Source organism: Peromyscus maniculatus, chromosome 14, assembly GCF_049852395.1.
Source record: "Peromyscus maniculatus bairdii isolate BWxNUB_F1_BW_parent chromosome 14, HU_Pman_BW_mat_3.1, whole genome shotgun sequence".
In the NCBI taxonomy this organism is placed as follows: Eukaryota; Metazoa; Chordata; class Mammalia; order Rodentia; family Cricetidae; genus Peromyscus; species Peromyscus maniculatus.
Window position 1 is genome coordinate 54,016,466 of NC_134865.1, and position 18,275 is coordinate 54,034,740.

The following is an 18,275-nucleotide window of genomic DNA, read 5'->3' on the forward strand; positions in this document are numbered from 1 at the left end:
AAACTATTGGAAAATGATAGCTGCTGGGAAGGCGGGTGTGGGGGTGTGGGGGTGTGGGGGGTGTGTGGGGTGTGGGGGTGTGGGGGGGGTGGGGGTGTGGGGGGTGGGGGGGGGGTGTGGGGGGTGGGGGGGCAGTGTTCTTTAAGGGTATGGCCCCTAGTCAATTGACTACATGAGAGTGGAAGGCCACATATCCTAGAGTAGATGGGCAACACAAATTGTACTTGATGAGTTAGAAAAACAAAAGACAAAGATGGGTGAGTAAGAAAGGGGGTGTAGATGTGGGGGATAGGAGTGAATATTACCAAAATACTTTGTGTGAACTTCTCAAAAAAATAAAAAAAGAAAAAAGAAATGAAAGGGGGTAGGCATATGGCTCCGTAGTAAAGTACTTTCTTAGCACATCTGAGGTTCCGTTCCCAGTACTGCAAAAAATAAGCATCAAAAGGGAAGTACAATTCTTAAGTGCTAAAATTTGGGGAAGGGGACACACATGCGGTCCCTATAGTCCTTGGAGTCCTGAGTCTGTGGACCTATGGTACAGGGATCCCCACATCAAATAAACCTGATTTTAGGAGACACACTCTCAAGACTGTAGGTTTCTCTGGATTTCAGAGCTGGCACTTGAGTGCTGTTTCTCCACCCTGTTAAGAAGCCTACAAGGGAAACAGATAGTGACCGCAACTACCTCCTTATTTACCGTTTTTTCAGCACTGGCATGAGGTGTTTTAACCCAGTGCACAGAATGAATCATGCTGGAGACATTGTAGTCACTGACTCAGAGGCTACCAAACTGACTTGGCAACTGAATGGAAAAAGAAAAAAAGAAGGGAAGGAAGGGATGGAGGGAGGGAGGGAGGGAGGGAGGGAGGGAGGGAGAGAGAGAGAGAGAGAGAGAGAGAGAGAGAGAGAGAGGGAGGGAGGGAGGGAGGAAGGAAGGAAGGAAGGAAGGAAGGAAGGAAGGAAGGAAGGAAGGAAGGAAGGAAGGAAGGAAGAAAGAAAGAAAGGAAGAAAGAAAGACATGACTGCTCCTAGGTATGGTGGAGGAGAAAATTTTATTATAGATATTACAGATATGTGAGAGAACATAGTCAGAGGTGTGGACATCTGGGAGAGTCCTGAGTGGACAGGACCCTGAGCCACATGAGGAGGGGGAGAGGAGAGGAGAGGGAAGGGAGCCAGGTGCAGCAGCCAGGAGGCCCAAAAGAGAGCTGAGTAACAAAAGTGGGGGGGATTATATAGTGAAGGACAGCTGGGGCAAGGGGAGCCCAGCCCCTGGGCTGGAGAAGTTTAGGGTAGAGGGCAAGATATGCCAGCTAGGAGGGCCTTGTCACAGGGAGGGATGAGGAACCTGGCTGCCAGTCTCTGCTTTGATATGCTAACAGCAATTTACCTCCTGCTAAGATTGTCCTTGGCCTGCCCAGGCTCTCTTGTGCCTTACAGAGCTGGGGACCAACCTATTGAAACTCATTCTTATAGTCACAGTGTTTTAGGCTCCAAGCTCTTGTGTTGTTGGGACTCTAGGGGAGTCCAGTAATTTGTGGTCCTTTGCTTACTCCAGCCATAAAGGTGTCAGCCAACTGGGACTGTCAGCCAGACTGGGACGAGGAAAGGGACTGAGGGCTGGCTGTGGAGTCTGAGGTTGCCCCAGGCTGATCCCTAAGAGAGAAAATAGGCCCAGAACTCTCTAGCCCACTCCCCAACCCCACTTTCTCTTCCTGGCTTTGCAGCTTCTTTTTTAAAATATTTTCTGTATTTATCAAGCCCGATGTGGAAAATACACCTATAGAAAGAAAACTGGCAAATAAACCAAGCATCCAGCCTAGATTTGGGGAGTAGCTGGAGCAAGGGGGTCCCTGTACATACTAGACCTTGAAACAAAAACAAGAAACTGAGTGGGACGTTTGTATATATGCAGAAGATCAGCACTTTTGTGGATAGGTGAAACTGCGCTTTCTGACCTATTCAAGAATGCACAGCTGTAACCTTGCAGGGTTGTGGGGGTGTGTGTGTGTGACGACACTCAAGATGGAAATTTTCTGCAATCCACGTGTGCAGTTGCTGGGTAGACCATGTTCATGAGTGGCTCCCTTAAGAAACAGCAGTAATGAGAATCAGTGTTTATCCCAGCACTATGAAATACATATACACATACCAGTGATGTCATTTTGTCACAAGAGTGCTCACAGGCATCATGACCCTGTTGAACACAGAAGGTGGATACCCAGCCAGTGTGCCCCAGAGTGGCTGTCCTCTTATGTCGTCATCCTCAGATAATACTCAGGATGTCACCTATCTGGATCCTTCACTCTCTCCACTTTACTACTGTGCCAATATTCCTTGAAATAACTTTAAAAGCAAATCACATGTGTTTGGCAAAGTGGGTAAAAATTTCCTCCCTGAGTATGTAAAGGGCGCTCCTGGGCTATCTTCAGAAGAGGAGCAAGGGAAGGTCCATCGGTTTCCTAGGGCTGTAACAAGTTACCTTGACTTGGAGGCCTTAAAGTCAAGGAAACAGATTACCACACTACTCTGGAGCCTGGAGGTCCCAGGTCAGGGGGTCAGTAGGTATAACTCTTTCTGAAGGTTGGGAAAGGATGTTTATCCAAATACGATCACTTCAGGCAGCACTGGGTCTCTTCCTATTATTTATGGCTTGGTGTCTGTCCATGTTTCTTTTTATAAAGGCATTTGGATTGAGGCCTGTTCCAAGACCTCTTTTAAAAAACTTATTAATATTACATTATTTTCCCTCCCGCTCTTCCCTCTACCCCCTCTCATGCCTTCTCCCAAATTTATGGCCTCTTTGTCTTTAATTAGTATTGTTGTGTGTGTGTGTGTGTGTGTGTGTGTGTGCGCGCGCGCGCGCACGCGAGCACGCGCACACACGAATAAATATATAGACACAGCCTGCTGGGTCTGCTTAGTGTTACTTGTATGTCTATGTCTTTTAGGGGTCACTACTGGATAACCAATTAGAGGGCTCATCCCCAGGGATGACTAATTCTTCCTGTCTCAGCAGTCCTTAGCTGCTTGTCTCTCTTCACTGAGGGGTGGACCCTTGAGGTTCCCCCCACCATGTTAGGATGTTAGTTAGTGTTGGAATTGGTCAGATCCTGTCTAGGCAGCCATACTGTTGAGATTTCATGAATGTAGCTTCCCAGTTATATCAAGACACACTCTTCCAGCAGACTTCCTGGTCCTGTAGCTTAGACTCTCTCTGCCCTTTCTTCCTTGATGGCTCCCTGAGCCTTAGAGATGGGGTAGTGCTGTGCATGTCTCAGCTGGGGTTGGGTACCACATGATCAGTTGTTTTCTACATTTTGACCAGTTGTGACTTTCTGTAATGGTCTCCAATGGCCTTCTCTCAATTAAATTGACACTCTTTTTTAACCTCTAAATAAGATCACATTTGCAGGTACTGAGGATTAGGATTCTCACATATCTTTTCGGGGAGCCCATAAGACAACTCAGAGTCGTGGAGCCGCTTTGTAGAATGGGTTCCTTTTCCCTCCCAAGCCCAGGAGCGCTCTTTCCTTTCCATCCGGTTCCTGCTTCCCTTCAGTTCTTCAGGTGAGTGCACACTAGTGAGTCAGCCGTAAGAAACAAGTCAGTGTGTGCATGAACTTGTTCTTCCTCTCATTTGGTTTCTCTTCATCTCAAGCCAGTCAGTGGCATCCTGCCCAGGCAGTCACCATGCCCCGAATGCCCCGGGAAGAACAACAGAGGGCAGGTGCCACAGTGACAAGATCCTCCGAGGCTGTAGCCTGTGGTCTCGGTGTGGTCGCTCTGGGGAATGTCAAATCTAAGGTTTTCTGTGTCCGTGGGCATGCTTAAAGCGCCCTAAGTCACCGGTTCTCTCGTTTTTATGAGCATAGGTGTCTTCGTGGAGCCGAAATAGCCTGCCAGCTCTTTTCATAAAACCATACCCCAGCCACCCAAGTAGGCAGAACAGGGGGAGGAATCTGTGATTGGAGTGACTGGAAGTTTACAGCCTTCAAATTCACTCTGTCAATCATACCGCCTACTGCCAGCATCACCAGTTAGACTCGATGGAGTGTCCCTTCTCGTTCTTCTGGAAGATGGGTGAAACATATCTTAAATTTCTTATTTTCTGTTGCCTAACCAACTCCAGACGTGTTCATTCAGACTTCTCAGAGGACTTAGAAATCAGAAAGCTAGTGATGTGTTTTCCAGGAGGCTCTTAGGGATGGTTGTTGCAGAGCTTGGGCCCATCGTGTGTCCAGGGCACACACATCTCCCATCATGCAACTCTATTTTTTTAAAGATTTATTTATTTATTTATTATCTATACGACATTCTGCCTCTATGCATGCCTGCACACCAGATCTCATTATAGATAGCTGTGAGCCATCATGTGGTTGCTGGGAATTTAACTCAGGACCTCTGGAAGAGCAGCCAGTGCTCTTAACCCCTGAGCCATCTCTCCAGCCCCCTCATGCAACTCTCACCACCAACTAACTACCTCTTCAGAGTCTACACTTGCCTTCCTGGGCCGAGGATATAGCTCAGTCGTAGAGTGCTTGCCTAGTATGTTCAAGGCTCAGGGTTTGATTCCTAGTACTTTAAGAATAAAAAAGATAGATAGCCGGGCAGTGGTGGCACATGCCTTTAATCCCAGCACTCGGGAGGCAGAGGCAGGCAGATCTCTGTGAGTTCGAGGCCAGCCTGGTCTACAGAGTGAGATCCAGGAAAGGCGCAAGGCTACACAGAGAAACCCTGTCTCGGGGAAAAAAAAAAAAAAAAAGATAAATAAATAGGTAGGTAGGTAGACAGATTGGTGGATGGGTGTGTGGATGGACAGACAGACAGATGGCTTGTCTTCTCACGTCTCACTGCTTGGTTTAACAGCTTTGCCTCAAGAAAGAGCCTTCCCTGAAGCCTTGCCTTGGAAGATCACCTCAAACTCTCCTCCAGTTTGCAGCCCCCACAGACACACACAGAGAATAGCCACCCAGGGGTGGGGGTGATAAGTCATCTCACCTCTTGACCATTGCCTTCTTATTCTGACTGTACTCCCCTAAAGAAGATACCTCACTCAACAGGAAAGATGGAGTTCTTTTTGACAAGGATCCAGACAAACAATCCTGTTCTTCCATGAAGAGACCGATGTTCCCCACCACCACCACCACCACAGGCTGCTAGATCTGAAAGGCTGCTAGGTGGTAGAGACTACTTAGTAGAGTGTAGGCCCCTTGTTTAGCAGATAGGAAGTCAAAGCCTACAAAGAGAAAATGATTTTTGTCCTACTGGTTAGAGGCAAAGGCGGGCCAGCCCAGGGAATATTCCAACTTTAATTCAAACAGAGAGCTTGCAGCAGAGTGAGAGATACTTCTTCCTCAGCAGAAATTTCCCTGTAGCTCGGACTTGCCAAGGAACAGCAGGGAAAATAACAGGGGTTTCCCAGTGCCAGCTAGTTCCACCCACTGGATGTCACACATTGACCCAGGCCTCCTGCCTGTCCGTTTCCATGTTAATTGAATATCCTGAAAATCCACACTGTCCTGGTTTCTCGCTTTTCCGGCTTCATTTTTCCCTCAGGTTTCCCATTGGGCTCTCTGCTCCAGCCTGATGTGGCTTCCTGGCATCCCTCAGACAGTCCCGGCCAGTGTGCCTGTGCGTCCCCTCTCAATGCGCATCTGTCTCCCCCAACCCCAATCTCTCTCTCTGTCTTCCCGCCTGACTAGAAAAGTTCTCTTAGGTTGGTTAGACCAGTCATCCTCAAACAAGAATATCTTACCTCTCCAGGGGACATTTATCAATGTCTGGGGGTATTTGTCAGTTGTCACAATTAGTGCCTAGTGAAGAGAAGCCAGAGATGCTAACCATCCCAGAATGCCCAAGTCTTTATCATAAATCAAAAAGTTATCTGCCCCCCAATGCTCATAATGGTGAGATTCGAAACTCCCAATATTTCACTTTCCATTTAAAGGTCCCTCTTCCAGGAAGGCCTCCCCTGATGCTTTAGGTTGGGTGGAGGCCCCTCCCATCATCCACGAGTGTTTCCATTCTGCCCTTGCCCTTAATGTAACACCTGCCTTCTTAGCAGTCAGTCTCTCAACCCCCAGGAGTGCCCAAAAGGTGACACTGTAATATGACACTGTTATCTACAGAAGCCTTGGGGCACAGCCATAGCCAGCCAGAGACATATATGGCCTGGCAGCCACAGGTTAAAAACACCTGGAGTGGAGAGTGCATTGGCCCATCCCCCCACCCACACCTGCTGTCCATGTTCCACAAAACACACTTTCACCTGTTGCCCTTGGTCACAGTAGCTTGCAAGGTGTTCTTTCTTCCCGGGAGTGGTTTAGGTTTCTGGGGGCCTCAAATGCAGGTAACTCCGGTACTCTGGCACACTCTTGGGAGTCTGGCAGAAATGGTCTGGTATCCCATTTCTACCCCCCTTCTAGTTGAGTGACCTTCAGCAAGTTGCTTAGTTTCTCTGAACTCAATTTCATCCTTTATGAAAGAGCATAAAAATAGAACCTGTTCCATAGAGTTGTGGAGATTTAAAGGCATGCACAGTATGCGTGAAGGACTGAGCCCAGCTCTGACAGCGAGCCAAGGGATGCATTACTGTGAGGAGAGGGAGACAGGCTCAGTGTGTAAGAGTGTTTGCTGTACAAGTGTGGGGACCTGAGTTCGAATCCCAGGGTGTGCTCATATGCATGCCTGTAACCGCAGCACGTAGGAAAATGTGACAGAGACAAGAAGATTGCTGGTCACCAGCCCAGCTCCAGGTTCAGTGAGAAACCCTGTATCAAGAGAATAAGATGGAATGTGCTAGACCACGCATGACACCCTACATCCTCTTCTGCCCTCTGCACACACACATACAGGTGCTTATATCTATACACGTGTGTCCATGTGCCACACTTTCTTACACACACACACACACACACACACACACACACACACACACACACACACACACGCTTGCTGTGAAGTGGGTCCCCTTGCAAACTCCCAGCCTACAGAAGAGGGATGAATGGTTGGAAGCAGCCTGTCTCTTTATTCTTAAGTTCCCAACACTCAAAGCTGCCTACAAATGTCTTGTCTTACTATATAGGTTTACTACATGTGCCTGGAGAATTCCCCAGCTCAAGCAGAGGGGTGCCCCTAGATCACCAGCAGGTAGGGCTCAGGTCACCTCCAGCCTCTCACCCTCTCCACCTGCATCCTCTTTCAAACCCTGGCCTGGCACCCTGGCTCCTTATCTGGATTCCACTTCTCAGGTTCCACTTCTGCTTCAGCCTTTCTCTGGAAGGCTGCCCACTTCTCGGTCTCCCTGGGCGCTGCCTCCAGTGTGAGCAGGGGTTCCACGCCCTGCAACCAGCTTAGTCCTGTCTCCTATCGAGTCTGAACCCTGTCCACAGTCAGGCGCCCCAGTTCCCATAGGATTTCCCTACAAGGGAATTGGGAACACTTTTATGAGCTCAGGGCCAAAATGGAGCACTGTACTTGGCTTTGCCCTTTCAGGGGCTGGGCGAGGGTGAGGCTTTCCTATTTCCAGCCTCCTGTTTCCTTTCTCTGCTGCTTTAGATATCCAAAAAGACTATTTTTAAAGAAGCGGAGGTCCTTCCTAGACTTCCCAGGTCAGTAAACAGAAGTGTGTGTTTAGAGATGGAGGCTGAGACCACAAGAAGGCACTGTGCCTGGTCAGAGATGTCAGACACTGCACAGGAGAAATCCTTCTGCTCTGAGAGCGTGTGTAGGAGCCGCATCCCACACAGGTGGCTGTCAGTGGGATCAACCCCTCCCTGTCAGCATAGCCTGGGACAGGGGAGAGGACGGAGGAGTCCAGGACCTACTGCTGAAGGTAGAGGGGAGGTTGTGGCATTAGCTCATGGCCAAGGAGCCTCCGGTGCACCAAGAGCTTGTGACTCTGGGTGAACAGCCGCCCTGAGGGTGAGCAGCCGGCTGGCCCTGCTGACAGGCTCTTGGCTTTCTGCCTAGCAACTAGGAAAACCTGGTGGGTTGGTTTCTAGATCTCGTTCACTTCCTGGTTCTCCTACCCTCGGGTTGAGAGTTTGGATGGTTCACCTGTGAGTCTGCAAAAGGTTGGGGTTCTGGTTCAGAACGTGTGATGGAAGATTACTGGAAGGGTGGAAACAAGGGGGATTAGAATTCTTAAGATTAAAGCTGGGTGTGGCGGCACATGGCTCTAATACACTCAGGAGGCAAAGGCAGGTAGACCTCTGTGCATTTGAGGCCAGCCTAGTCTGCATAGAGAGTTCCAGGCCACCCAGGAGACTACACAGTGAGATCCTGTCGCAAAAAAAAAAAAAAAAAAAAAAAGCCTGTGTTGTGAAGATACCTGAGACAGCCACACACTGGCCAGCAGCCCTTCCTGTTCTCTGCCCAGGCTGGCCATGGGCCATGGGTGGTCCAGTGTCTTTCTTTTGCTGTAGTTTGTGGAAACAGACAGGCACCTTCCCACCCTCCCCTATCAGCAGTCCTTTCAATGTGCACAATAAACCTCTTTGCTTAGTCAGTGCTTACTAAATATGGTGGAAGTGTCTCATCAGGCTCCCAGTGAAGTGCCCAGGGCCCCAAGATGGTTCAGCCTCCCTCCAGGAACATTCTCACTCTGTCCCAGCCCTGTAACTCAGGCCAATGAGAAAATCCTTCAGGGCAAGATGCTTTATTCAAATATGGCTAGTTATGGAATGAGCACCTGCTACCCTTAGCTTCCTCTTGCTGGGAACACCCTAGGGCTCCATGTCCAGAATGGGTGCTGTATGAGCTGGTACCTAGCTCATCAGAAAGCTCCCCCTCTCAGGAACTGTAGAGACAAGCAAGAAAGAAGGAGAGAGACCTATCTTGATGGAGGACGGGGCCCATGTCCCTGGTACAGTAAACAGAGTTATAGCAAAGTTAACAAATATCGTTTGAATGCTCCTTCCATGCCAAGCCAAGTATTAAGTACTTTATGGTCCTTATTTTGTACCCCACACCCATTGACCTGATAACGAAGATCTAGGCCGTGGAGCCAGCCATTAGTTTAAACCTGTCCTTGCCTCTTGCACATTGTGTACTCTCAAGAACATCCTTACCTTCTTAAAGGCTCAATTTGCTTATCTGTAAAATGGAGTAATAATAGTACCTACGCCATAATATTCTGGGGATTACATCAGATAAATGCATATAAAATGGTGAGACACGCCTCCAGTTCAAGGCAGGCAGTCAACAAGCATGAGCTAGCCTTAGTGCTTAGCTTCTTTCTTGGGCTTCTGTAACAAAGCCACACACACTAGATGGCTTCAGGTCACACAGATGTGTTGTCATGTGGTTCTAGAGGGTAGGAGTCCCAAATCAAGGTGTTGGTGGGTTGGTGCCTTTGGGAGACTGGGAGGGATAGTCTGTTCTATTTTCTGGAGTTCCCCTCCTGACCTAGCCAGATGCTCTTTCCTGCCTTCTGGGAGCCACATTCCTTGTGACCATCACAACTGGCTGTCTTCTGTCTGTGTCCCTTCCTACTGTTCTTCCCTGTGTCCATATTCCCCTTTTATAAGGAAACCAGGCACATCATTGGGGCCCACTCTAATGACCTGCTTTTAACATGATTGCCTCTATAGAGATCCTGTCTCCAAATCAGGTCACATTCTCATGTACTGACTGTTTATAGTACCCGTGTATCTTTTAGGGGAGACATAATTTGATCTATGATATAAGGCTACATAACATGTTCAGTCATGTGATTTGTTGGTGATGAAACTGGTCCTATAGCCATTGATTTTTAGATCACAGAAAGACTGAGGCAGCGGTGACTAGCACTGAAACATGACGGTGTTGTCATCTATACATGGGTTGGGCCACACTCAAAGCTAGCCTGGAACCCACGTGGGCTGTGGGCCACAAGCTAGACTAGCAGGAGGCAATCAGAGCCTGCCAGTTTTGGTGATGGCGTTTTCTCTGTATTTTTCCTTCTTCCACAGCGTGCCTGCTCCAGGCTGAGCTGGTAAATTATGAGCGAGTCAAGGAGTATTGCCTCAAGGTCCTGAAGAAGGAAGGAGAGAACTTCAAGGCCCTTTACAGGTCTGGTGTGGCCTTCTATCATCTTGGGGACTATGACAAAGCTCTCTACTACCTAAAAGAAGCAAGAACCCGACAACCAACAGGTGAGACAGCTATTCCTGCTTTCTCATCACAGACACCCCTGACAAATCATAGGGCCTGCTCAGTGCAGAAGATGCTGTCTGTAGCTGGCTGGGAAAGGTGGGCCCAGGAATGGCTCAGGCATAGGTAAGACCAGAATAAGGAGAGCACATGGTCCATGCCTTCACCTGGGGTCTGGTTCCTAGGGACCCTGGGCTCCTCTTCTCTCCAAATATACTTGGGTTTTGCCTTTTATAATTGGGTTTTGCCTTTTCCCAACTCAAAGCTAGGTCTCTTCACTCATTCAATAAATAGACAATTTGTACCAGGTACCAGGGATATAGATGAGAAGGTGTTGCCCCTTTCCCCTGAGTCCACAGTTGGCTGACAAGACAGATGTGAACAGAAACTTTTGATGCTAATAAGCTCAGCATCTTTCAGGAAGCATACACCGACTACTCCAATCAGACTGCATTCCTGTACATTGTGTGTTTTAGCTCTCCCATCATCCACTCATTCCCTGGGTATTTGCTGAGGTAGTGCAGTGGGCCAGGAACTATTCTAGGTGGTGAGTACATTAGCAATGAGCAAAGAAGGCTGCTGCTGTGCCCAGTGCCCTGTGCTTTCAGTCCCAGAGTTCAGGAAGCGGTGGCAAGAGGCTTGCTTAAGTCTAGGAGTTCAAGACCAGCCTGGACAAGACAAGAGAAAGTTATTTGTTTTATTTGGGTTTGTGTTTTGGTTTGGTTTTTGTTGTTGTTGTTGTTTGTTTGTTTTGAGACAAGGTCTTGTGGTATCAACCAGACTGTACTCAAACTCCCCCATCCTCCGGCTCAGCCTCTCAGGTGCTGGGATCACAAGTGTACGAGACCACACCCAGCAAGGAACGTTCATTACAAGGGAGGAAGTACACAGACAAGTAGTTGGTGCATTCTTTAGCAGTAGAAAATGCTACGAAATAAAGCAGAGTAAAGGGAACGCTGCTTTAGAGCAGGTGGTCAGAAAGCCTCTCTGACGAGGTGAACCGTAGGCAATGACTTTGGCCCATCGTTATTGTTAATGTAGTTGATTCCTTAAGATAGCAAGATTGCCTCCAATCCATATCTTTAAGAACTTCTCAAGTTGCAAACATCCAAGCATATTCTTCCCTTGTCTTTTTAAAGAATACCTCTCTATTTTTACGTATGGCTTGTTCGTTTTCTATACATGAAGTGTGGTCAGCCAACCATACTATAAGCATCTTTGGAACTAAAAGCAGACTCCTCCAACCGAGTCTCTCCTTGAGCACCTGCTATATGCCGGTACAAGATGTTATGCCTGGAGCTTTTAAGCATGATGCTATGCCGTTTTTACTCCCACAAGTAGGTATCCCAGGCAGCAGTGTGGTCCATGCGTCGTGGTAAGTGCAGAACTCAATGATTCTAGCATGCCGGGCACCACTCAGTTTAAGGACTGGGCTTAGGAGAGAATGCTTCAGTTGAGAAGTGGTTATCTGGCTGTACTTACAAAGACAAAAATAAGCATGGAGCAAAGTCATTTTAAGCTCCTAAGTTAAGTAAAACGACACATTCGACTAATGTTCATTGATCGCTGTGTTAAGCACTTTTAGGTTTCCCTCTTGTGACCCTCACAGCACTCTATGAGAAGGGTATTATGATACCCAAGAGAATCAGTCTTGGGCAGACATGCCAATCACTGTATGTCTCCTTGAGCATTACCACCCCACCCCACCCACCCCCCACCCCCCCACCCCCCCACCCCCCCACCCCCCGCCGAGACAGGGTTTCTCTGTGTAGCCTTGGCTGTCCTAGAACTCACTCTGTAGCCCAGGCTGGCCTTGAATTCAGAGATCCGCCTGCCTCTGCCTCCTGATTGCTGGGATTAAAGGCATGTGCCACCACTGCCTGGCTTCCTTGAACATAAAAAAAAAAAAAAAAAAAAAAAAAAAAAAAAAAAAAAATTTGTTTGCCACAGGGTCTCCACATAGCCCTGGCTGTCCTGAAACTCACTATGTAGACCAGACTGGCTTCAAACTCACAGAGATCTTCCTGTCTCTGCCTCCCAAGTGATGGGATTAAAAGGGTGTGCCACAATGCCTGACTCCTGAGCATCTTAATTTTTCCAGATCCCAATCTTCCTTTGGCCATAGTGAGGGCTCGGGATACACACCTTGCAGGTTACAATAAGAACTAGATGAGATAATGAAGGCTAAAAAACCCTATGCAACAAGGCACAGTGGTGTACAGCTGGGAATCTGAGGCAAGAATATCACTTGATTCCAGGAGTTCGCGGCCAGCCTGGGCAACCCCCTCCATTAAAAATGTTTTGTTTGCTTAGGTTTTTAAGATAGGGTTTTGTGTAGCCCAGGCTAACCTCAAACTGGATATATAATCAAGGATGACCTCAAACTGGATATGTAATCAAGGATGTTCCTCATGTTTCTACCTCCCAGGTGCTGGGATTTACAGGTATATGCTACTACATCCAGCTGTAAGCAACATTTTTTTTTTAACTCAAAAGAAAATCACAAGTAGATATGAAAAATGGACATTGTTTCTTGCAAATGAGACCCAAGGGTAGAAAAGTTGGTGGCTTACCTGAGGGTTAATGCCAAGCAGACTCTCAGCTACCTGCTGACACAGGGAGCCCTGAGATTACTTCCTGCCCACCCGGTCACCTTTGCTAGAGAGAAGCAATGAGGAAAAGCCTGGCATCTGGCTACCACTTAGGTCAAGGCAGAAGGGACCCTGGGTGAACGAGTCCAGTCTGTCCCCAAGTTTCAGGCCCAGCTCTTGCCCACTTCTTTGAAGACACCACCATAGTCCTGGCCGGGTCGTCCCTGAGTCGTGTTTTCTGTCCCCACAGACACCAATGTGATTCGGTACATCCAGCTGACGGAGATGAAGCTCAGCAGATGTTCCCAAAGGGAGAAAGAAGCCATGTAATGAAGACGCCTCCATCGAGCCACACCCGTACCTGACTAGGGACTTCCAGGCACCCTTGGCGGAGAGTCCCCGTGTGGGTTCTCTCCCCGGTTCTTCCTGTACCTCTTCTTCCTGTTGCTCCCCAACTCCGTCTACGCCCAGTGTGAGAAGGTGAGAGGCACTCCTGGACCTTGGTGGGTGGCCCAAACGTGGACTTGTCCCTCGTAGGCCAGCAAATGGGACGGCTGGGGAAGAGTCCCATGGACTGGGGACGGTACTGTGGCTTCGACTTGGGCCACTGTTTCTGAGCCTGGCAAGGTGTGCGGAGCCGACAGTCTGGACCCTTCCACACCTTCTTGATGAACCAAGAGCATCTTAAGGAAACAGAAAGAAAATCTGGGGCTGACGAACGAACGGGAGAAGCGTTGTTTGAAGCAATGCGGGGATTGTGAATTGTCGCCCCCTCCGTCCCCTGAGCCCCTGCCACACCCCCTCCCTTCTCTAGGCTTGTACTTTCTTCTCTCCCACCGGGAGGTCGGGTCTTTGCCAGGATTCACATGCCATTAAGGGCCCACTCTCAGTGCCCTCTGGTGACCACACATACCATTCCCCGCCTCTCAGCCGGCAGGCAGCTGTGATCACAGAAGGGCAGGGTGACATGGGCCAAACGTTGGGGGCAGAGCGGACTGTGTAGGTGACAGAGGAGGGTAAGATGACGCCAAGGGAAAGAAAGAGCCTGGGGTGGGTTGAGGGACTGGTCTAATTAATGGGAATAAAAGCTGATTGACGGGCATCAGTGCCTGTCATTTCTGTTGAAAGCGGTCCACTCCCCCACTTCCCTTCCTGTCCCTCAGGCAGAGTAGCCTACAGCGTCCCCTAAAGCCAACGACCATCGGTCCAGGACTAAACATGTTGGCCTCAGCCTTTGTGCTTCTAGGGGTAGGCTGGGATTACGGAGACCGCTCCAGGACTTGGCTTGGTGAGAATTTGTACGGCCCCCCTTTTTTTGACAAAATTACCTGAACTCAATGTCTAGCACATAGCAAATTCTTGTTGAATGGATACATTTCAACTGCAGACTGGCTCTCCTGCCTTAAACTAATGGGATCCCAGCCTGGTCTCCTGACGCCCATGCTTCTCATGCAATGCTGTGTTGAAACATTTCCCGAGGGCTTACTGTCCCCCCACCATAGTACAATCTAGTCCCAGTCTTCACGGAGACAGAAAAGCTGAGAAACCCACATGAGATTATTACCAATGACACCACTAATATATATGATGCTTAACCATTTTCAAGGCACTTTCATGTATTTTTCGTGTGACTTAGTGAGACACCATTGTATAAAATTAAAATATATACAGATGCAATAATGTTAATAGTTAGGATTTATTAAATGCTCTATCTTCAGATCTTTACACGGACAATCTCATTTCTTTCATATAATCACTCTGTGAGATATTATTCCCAGGTGATGGAGAAGAAAACAGAAAGCCAGAAAAACTAACTTTCTTGAGGTTGCATGGCCTTGTGGGACATGGCTAGGACATGTGCCGGGTCTGTCTGACTCCAGAGCTCTGGCTACTAACTGCCCTGTGCTTAGTAGCCTCTTTGTTGGACAGTAACAACGATTTGAGCAGAAAACTTTGCATTAAGTTGCAAAATGCTCAGCATGTCTGCCCTACCCGCCTTATATTTACATACGCAAGACAGAAAGAGACCAGAAGCCAGAAGCCTGAGCAGTGACCAGCCAGAAGAAGACAAGTAGGGCCCAGCAGTAATGTCTGTTTGCTGGTCATCCTATTTGCTGATGGGGCAGCATGAATCTGAACAGCCCACCTGGCGTTCCTCACTGTGTGGCCAGCAGTGGGAAAGGACCACAGTTAGAGGCAAAGACTGAAGAGAAACATGAAGTTAGAGATGGGCGATTTGTTTTAGTAGTGGCTTTGACACTGCAAGACCCAATCACTGCTGAGGGGCCCAGAAGCCAACAGCACAGGTTTTATCCACATAGCTCCCCAAATACTTTCAATGGGGGCTGCAGGAAGGTGCTAGAAATATCCAGAGGTCTACAGTGACGCTGGAAAAAAAAGAAAAGGAAAAAGCCATCCTAGGTACCACATCCCCTGCTTCTGTCCCCACCCACCTTTGAACCATATCCTGTCTTCTTCCCTCAAACTGACTTCACACGACCCCAACCCAAAACTGCTCTCAGCCCTGGCATATGCCCGCGGCCATCCCCTCCACCCCCAATGCCATCCCCAAGCTCAGAGTTTATAAGCTGACAAACTATTAGGATCTGAAGGATGAAAACGAGATCCGAGGTGGTCTACAGAATGAGTTCCAACTGGCAGGCTCCCGCTTTGTTCTTCAATGCATTAGGAATGATTGACGCACTTAATTCCCAGCAAAGGGGCCAGAGAGAAGGCTTGCTTGAACAAATGCATTGGGTCAGGGCTATACTCAGAGGGATAAAATCATTGTCACCCCAAAGAGAATGCCTGGAAAGCACAGTAAGGTGAGGACAAGTGTATAGCCGTTGTCTTATCCAGTGACTCAGATACATATGCTCGTGGGAACTCCATTCACTGTGACCCAGACTTAAGTGATACCCCCCCACCCCCACCAAAAGGAAGCTGCCTGGGGTATTAGTTAACACTAAGGGGTGGCAGAGCTGAATTTTCTGTGCATTTGTCTTCAGAGGGCTGTTTAATCTTCCTTCTTCCACATTTCCCCAAATCAAGGACTGTACTCGAATTCCGGACTTGGTGGGTGTCATTGTTGGACTGCGTAGACAGGCACTCCTCATGAATCTGACCTGCACTGTCATCTGCCTGGACTTTTGTGAGAGACCCTTTGACATAGAACTTACACTTTTTGTTGAGTTACGGAACCCTCCCATATGTATTGTAAAACATTTAAGGAAAGTTAAGGATGAAACTCAGCCCATCAAACAACCACATTTTTATCCTTTTGGCCCATTTTTCATTCTCCTTGGTATAAATGTGGACACACACTCTCACCAGTTTTTGTTTGTTTTTTTTTAATGAAGAAAACTTGGATCGTGCTGTATATAGTCTTTAATAACTTACTTTTCAAATGTGTATTTATATTTTAGAATATGCAATATATGCACAGATAGACAAAATTCAAATAGTACACAAAGTCTGTAGTTGAAAGTAACTCTTTTCCCTTGTCTGCTCACAGCTAGTTCCCCTCTGGTTTCTTGTGTACCCTCCTAAAGATACGCGTTTTTTTCAAAGCTATGTATATATATTCTTTTATTACTCACGTGCAATAGCACATCAGATACTTTTTCCTCTGTTGCCTTGTGTAATACATCATGGGCATTTCGGCATGTCTTTTGGGTTTTTCTGCTAGCATCTTCATGATATGGGTGGATCTTTATTCTGTAACCTGTCCACAAATACAGATGATTTCACTTGGTCCCAATCTGTATTGTAAATAACGTTGTAACTGACATTCTTGTTGCTAAATTTTGCACATGTCTATGACGAGTTCCTTAGGATATAATCCAAGAAGGAAATTGCTTGACTATTTTCAAGGATTTTGATACATGTTGCCAATGCCCTGTAGAAAGTTTGTACCAAAACACTGTCCTATTTACGGCCCCCAGAGTGCCCTGCTCTCTGGGCCCTAACAAGTACTAGGTATTATCACTTACCACATCTTTGCCAATTTGATAGGCAAATGACAGTATGTCAATGGTATTTCAACTTATTGCTTCAACTTTCTTTGATGGTTGGTGAAGAACATTTTCATATGCTTATTGGCCATTTGTATTTCCTTCCTTGTGAATTTTCTATTTATTTGATATTGGTATGTTTATCTTTATCTATGTTTATCTTTATTATCTGTTTGTAACTTTAAGAATATTATTTTCATCAAGAAATGCTGCGGATATGCTTTCCAAGTGCTTTGCTTTCATTTATGGTGCTTTTTGACATACATAAATTCCTAATTCTGCAATTAATCTGTTCTATATTGCTAGCTTTTCCTGCCTGTATCTTAGACCCTCGTGCCTAAGAGGCAGTCCAAGCAGATGTTCCCACAGCTTCAAAACGCTTCGTCATGTCTCATCGCTCCTAAGATAAAAACCAAACCTCTTAACGTACCACTACCGTCCAGCTCTAACTTTAGCAGGCTCACCTCTGGCCCTCTAAAGGTATTCTCCACTCCATAGCCATGTCATCCTGAGCCACTGAGCTGGGTCTGTGGGACTTTCCATCCTGGCCCCTGTGCCTTGTTGGACATTCCTCACACTTCACCCCATCTTTACCTTGTCACTCTTGTAAGCGCTAACCCAGGGTCACTCTGCAGACCTTAGTCTGTGTTCCTAAAGGAAGGCCTCCCTACCTCTGCCCAGTGTCTGCCACACCTGCTCAGAATGTCCTCTTCACATTCACCTCTCCCCTGCCTGGGTGTTCGTTCCCCAAAGCAGGCGCTCAGGTTTCTTTACAGCTAGAATGCCTGACAGTTGTAGATGTTTGGAAGCCGCTGAGCACAGGATCTGCAGTGGACAGTGGATTCGGCCATGGATATTGCTTGTGGTATAATGCAGGGCTGGGCTAGATTTATGCTTCTGAGAAATGAAAACTTCCTGTAAGACTTGAGTTGGCAAGGATGCCGCATACTCCAGCCCCTGTTTTCCAAAACACCATAATCACTTAAGCTTTTTAAAAGTACATGCTCTCAGGTTCAGCCTCAGACCTGATGAATCAGACTTACAGGGATAATGCCCAAGACATTAGAGTGTTTAGAAAGTTCTGATGACCAGGCATGTTAAGGGGCCAGCCCTGATAAAGACCAGCAGACTCATTCCATTGGTTCCATCACTTCAAACCACGTGACGTCTTACAGTGGACAGGTGACGCTTTATCAGAGGTAGTTGCTTAACTTTCTGACTCTCGTTTTCCTAACCTACGTAGAAGGGTGTTGTGAGGATTAAGAAATAACTGACTCCCAGCTAGTGTCTGCAACAGAGCGCAGAATAAACAATCATTTCTTCCCCTACCCTATTCTGCCTCAGTTTTCCTCATTTACAATGTGACGGTACCTCTATGCCTGCCCTCCCTATTCTTACACTCAGCACTCTAAAAGCCCTTGGGTAATTCTGGGCAAAGAGGTGGTAGGAAACAGAGCGAGCCCCATATGGAGTCTTCACGCCCTCTCCACAGCAACCAATGGGAAACATTCCAATGACTTTCAGAACCCGC

The 18,275-nt window shown here is 47.6% G+C and overlaps 1 protein-coding gene across 1 annotated transcript in view; it reads left to right on the forward strand.

Annotated features, from left to right (window-relative positions):
- Ttc9 (tetratricopeptide repeat domain 9) overlaps nt 1–16,960 on the forward strand; it is a 37,484-nt gene extending 20,524 nt beyond the window's left edge. The window contains exons 2-3 of the mRNA XM_006973080.4: nt 9,960–10,142; nt 12,982–16,960. Of these exons, the coding sequence (XP_006973142.1) occupies nt 9,960–10,142; nt 12,982–13,061 (263 nt within the window). The 3' untranslated portion in view covers nt 13,062–16,960. The remainder of the gene's footprint in view (nt 1–9,959; nt 10,143–12,981) is intronic.
- The last annotated feature ends 1,315 nt before the right edge of the window (nt 16,961–18,275 follow it).